Source organism: Protopterus annectens, chromosome 7.part0 (assembly GCF_019279795.1).
Source record: "Protopterus annectens isolate FY-2018-M chromosome 7.part0, PAN1.0, whole genome shotgun sequence".
NCBI classification, from domain to species: Eukaryota; Metazoa; Chordata; order Ceratodontiformes; family Protopteridae; genus Protopterus; species Protopterus annectens.
Window position 1 is genome coordinate 583,916,118 of NC_056739.1, and position 4,978 is coordinate 583,921,095.

General features: G+C 38.8%; 1 protein-coding gene across 2 annotated transcripts in view; it reads right to left on the reverse strand.

Annotated features, from left to right (window-relative positions):
• Nucleotides 1–220: 220 nt before the first annotated feature.
• LOC122806608 (2-acylglycerol O-acyltransferase 1-like) overlaps nt 221–4,978 on the reverse strand; it is a 158,949-nt gene continuing 154,191 nt past the window's right edge. For both annotated transcript variants that reach the window (XM_044077172.1, XM_044077173.1), the window contains exons 5-6: nt 3,982–4,181; nt 221–2,701 (exon numbers count right to left, since the gene is read on the reverse strand). In XM_044077172.1, the coding sequence (XP_043933107.1) occupies nt 2,547–2,701; nt 3,982–4,181 (355 nt within the window). In that variant the 3' untranslated portion in view covers nt 221–2,546. The remainder of the gene's footprint in view (nt 2,702–3,981; nt 4,182–4,978) is intronic.

Below are 4,978 nucleotides of genomic sequence, written 5' to 3' on the forward strand. Positions count from 1 at the left end.
TATGAAAGGCAAAAACTGTAAACCCACTACGCAGCATAACTCAGTTAAAAGGTGTGCACGTTTCACATTAAAGTACAATATATATTTTTTTAATATTACAAAGCACCAAGTCAGTTTAAAGTGTTTTGGTTTGCAATACTGCTGGGGAGAGGTTAATAATAAAGTTTTCCCATCAAGGTGTGGTTAAACTATGTAGAAAAACAAACAGTCTCCAGAAATGTCCAATAGACATATATTCTTTATATTTGTACAATGATTGTACTGTGCCAATCAACCTTACATGGCCAAACATCACAGAATAAAACAGATTTGCCTTGGAAACAGTGTAACTGACAATTAGCATTGTGACAAAAAAACATGACTCAAGATGCAAGTGTTTAAAATTAAGCTTCTCTGCTCAGTGTAGTATTTGCAAAATTACAGTCTGTTCTCCTGCCACTTCCATGCTGAAGTATTCATATTCACCCAATGATCTACTAGAGAGATGAATATTTGTTTCCTAGGTATCTGCAGCTCCTCTTTATGATGAAGGATTAAAGATAAACCTTAGAATCTAATAAGGCGCACTTTGTGGTTAAAGGTGATGTCAGCATGCTAAACACTGCATCTATCATACCAAAATGGCAGATAAAGAATTCTGCAGTACTTACCTGTGGAATGGAGTGCCTAAAATGATGTGTACCAAGAAAATCACTCCAGAAATCTGTACAAGGCATTGGCTAGTCAACTAACTGTATCCTTTTTCACAACGAAGAATAATCTGGTTATCAGGGAAGTAAATACTGTGGGAAGAAATAGCCAGGGAATTGTTACGGCTAGGCTTGTATAGGCCCTAGGACCGATAGCCTAGTACCAACCTATGAATCAGCTAAAAACAGAGACCATTTTCCATTGGTGAAATTTACCCAAAGAGTCTGACAGCATCAAAAGAGGTCAATCAGTTCCAACTGTTCTGATCACAGGCTGTTAAAGCTAACATAACCAAGACCAGTGGCAAAAGTTCTGCACAATGAAATGACAGGATCACCTATACTGTCCTGTTGCACAAGATCATATAATTTTAGAAAACTATACCAGGCATTTGGTTTACTTGCAGATAAATGTTCTGAATCACTATTTCTTTTGGAATATTTTCTAGTTCACTTAGTATTTTCTGTGGATAACAAAATGGCTGGAGAGACACCACAAACATTCCAGAGCTGTTCAATGTATACTCTAGAGTACTGCAGCAGGAAAAAGCACACATACTGGAAATTGTGACATGTAGCTTGATACATACAGCTACCATGTTTCTACATAAAAAAACTACAAACTGGAATACAGTGCACTTCAACATGCCCAAAACACAGAAACTTAAATTACTGGGTGCACACTCAAACCCTCTGGTAATCACTTCAGTAATGACTCAGTCAGGGGTGTGGTATTTTTGCCCTTTTCTTGAAGTAGTGTGATCCAGGAGTACGATTACAGAAGTTTATAAAAAGGTGTTGAGTGCAGCCCTAATATACATATTTTTTTACTTTGAGAAAAAGATATTTTGATTATCAGGTGAAGAGTTTGCAATGTAATTCAGCAGAACCTTCATAACACTACAGAAATAAAAAATGCAGAGACAAAAGAGGCGTTGTACACATTCCTAGATCAGCTGCAATATAAGTCATTCAGTTATCAAACGAGAAAAGGAAAATAAGGCCATGCACCAAAAATGCAGAGACAAAAGAGGTGTTGAACACATTCCTAGATCAGCTGCAATACAAGTCATTCAGTTATCAAACGAGAAAAGGAAAATAAGGCCATGCACCCTTCAATCTGCAGGGAGGGGGAACAAATGTGAATGATCAAGATATGCAGGACTCAGATCCAGAGCACCAAGCTAGGAAACAAAAATGTACTTGACAGGTTTCTACTGACCAGCAATATAAAGGAAGACTGGATTCAAAGAACCCTATTTGTCACAGCAAATGCAAATGTTTTGTATCCGGGATGGTTTCAGTGCTCTAGGTGGAAGACTGAAACCCTTAATTGATACCAGAAATACAGAATAATGGTCCAGTACATAAAAGGAAATTTGCAACTGTTGTATCCTTTTTAGGTAGGTATTAATGTCCATCATAACCCTCCGCAAAGACAACATATATTAAAATTAAGAGACTAGCAGTACCATAGTAACTCCTTCTGTAAAGAATGGCAGAACTCGGATTCATAATTTCCCTGAATTGTGTAGTTATTTTTACTGGCATTAACAAGAAAGTGTGATATTTTACAGTCTGCACACAGGATGACACTGACACAATGAAGCATCTGCACATCACAAAACTGTATTGTAGAACTCCATGATAAGGACCATGAAAAATTAAACAGCAACAGATTAATGTTCATTCCGAATGGTATACCATCCCCTTCTGACAGCTGAGCAGTTTTGAAAAGAAAGACAATGGAAGAATTACGTAGTAGGATGACTTCTTAAGTAACGGATTTAGAGTCCAATACTCAAGGTCAGTCAGTGGTGAGAAGTGTACCTTCCAGACGTGCAGTAATCAACCATGTCACGTTATAATCAGGTGTCTGTGATCTGGAATTCCATACTGCTCCTTGTTTTCCTCAAAGAGTTGTGTCAAATGCTCCAGATATATAGTATGAAGTTTGTCAATTTCTTCATTGGTTGGATTAGTGTTCTTTTCCACAACAATAGGCGTCCCCACTAAAGAAAGACAGACAGACAGAAGTTAAGTGTTGTTATATTAAAAGAAAAAAATGCGTGCGTGTGTGTGTGTGTGTGTGTGTGTGTGTGTGTGTGTGTGTGTGTGTGTGTGTGTGTGTGTGTGTGTGTGTGTGTGTGTCTCAGGTAAGGACAGTTATTTCTTAAAACATTTTAAAATGTGGATTTAATTAACCAGAACCACCATAGAAACTGCAGAAGTGGAAAGAGACTTCCATCTACTTTTACAGCAAGAAAGGCCTGCACTTTGACAGACTTCATTATTCCCATCTTAGTTTCTGTATTTATGGTGACCATCTGTCAATGTCCTTTTGCTTATGGTGCTACTGCCCGCCCTGTTCCACTACAAGAAAGGAGCTGTCAGATGCCTTAAAACACCCTAGCAGGATTAAATTAGAAATGCTGCCTCTTATGTCTTTCAGGTATGGCGTTTACAGGTATAGTGTTTAAAAGTTCAGTGTTGATGCTGGTGCATGCACTGACGTAGCAGAACAAAGGAGATGTGTCTAGGACAGCTGCCATCTCCAATTAGTACTGCACATGACTGTATATCTGCTGCACATTCAGAGTGACAGCTGTAAGATAAATGCAGTGGGGATTACCCCATCTCTGCTACTCTTGTCAATTTAAAAAGACATCCTTGCTGCAGTTTCAGTCCACACAGCAAGTCTGGATCACACAGGGGAAATCAGCAGCTGTCCATCTCACAATCAACAAGCCTCATCTGACTATCCAACCACCACCATTTAAAAATCCTGCTCAAACTCCCTAATCAGTTTAATTTAGTGCTTCACAAATTCATTGAGGGATCACAGCTATGGATCAAGTTTCAAAGCCCGGGTATGGCTATCTGCATATAATACCCCAAATTACATACCTTAAAATACATTTAAGGTAGGATTTCTTGCTGCTTGCTGTTGCTGAGTTGTGCTTCTAAGCAAGCACAATACAATATTAATACCCTATCATTATTCCTCTTTGTAAAAGTAATGTCAGCTTTAAAAATTGTTTTCTACCTGACTGACCAAGGTAGCTTATTATATGCTTGAAGACAATATTGCCACAATATGGCCACCTGGAAAAATAACCACCACCAATTTAAAATTGCCAATGTAATTTTAGATTCTGACTCTGCAAACTGGATTCCAGTCATGACTCTAATAAAAGTGACAAAAAAAGTCATCATATCATGTTACAATGCCTTGCACACAAGAGTAAGTCACTCTATTTTGAAGTCTGATTTTTATTTACAGTAATCATACCAACAGTGAAGATGGGTTTCCTAAATGGCAACAACCCAAAGCTGTACTGGAAAACTCCACGGGCATGAAAGAGAGGAAGAGCCACTCCCATAAACTTCTGCAACCTTTCTTGCAATGTCCGGATCAGAGAACCTCGTGGATTGTCCACTTGGTAGAACAGCTCATTTTCCCCAAAGGAGAACACTGGTACAAGGTGAGCACTGTAGGCAAAGGGGGAAAAAAAAGAGACAGTGGCATATTTACAGGAAAATACAACAGGCGCAATAGGATGACCACAATATCAGCCACATATCAGTCTTAACAATTATGAAAACTTTCCTACAAAGTCATTCCCATTAAATGCCCGACTGTCAGGAAGATAGTCCTCATTCACTCAAACACCTCTAGTCATCTTTAATCAGCCATCACACAATGTGTGTGCAGTGCATGCATGTGTGTGTGTCTATTTCTGAATCCAACAACAAGAGTTATGCCAACATTCAGACGAACACTTCTATGAGCTCACTCTACAGCTACCCAGACAATTATACAACTTTAACAGCTTCCCTTGCCAAGACAGTACAACTCAACTCTCTGAAACAACTTCAAATACCAGGGCATACAAATTTAAATAGGTCAAGAAATGAAAAGTCAAGTTGTTAGTGTGTAGCTCTGGGTGATGGAAGGGGGTAGGGGGGGGGAAGAAGTACCATGCATCACTATCCAGTTAATTGGAAATGCGATGTCTAAATCCAGCATGTCCTTGCCTCCCTGAGATGTAGACAACAGGTAAGAATTGCCCAATGTCATGGGATAGCTTGCATTCACTTCTGATGTATTCACAATAGCATCTTCAGCTGAACAGTACATATTTCTGTCTATTTCAATGCTCTGTAGTTCGGTGTTCTCAGGTTATGTCCTTTTTGCGATTTACAGGTCTTGGCTTGACGTTTTGAATTTTGAGGTGGAGGCATAGATCCACATATACAAGTGTACACACAAGCACAAAAAAAAAAAA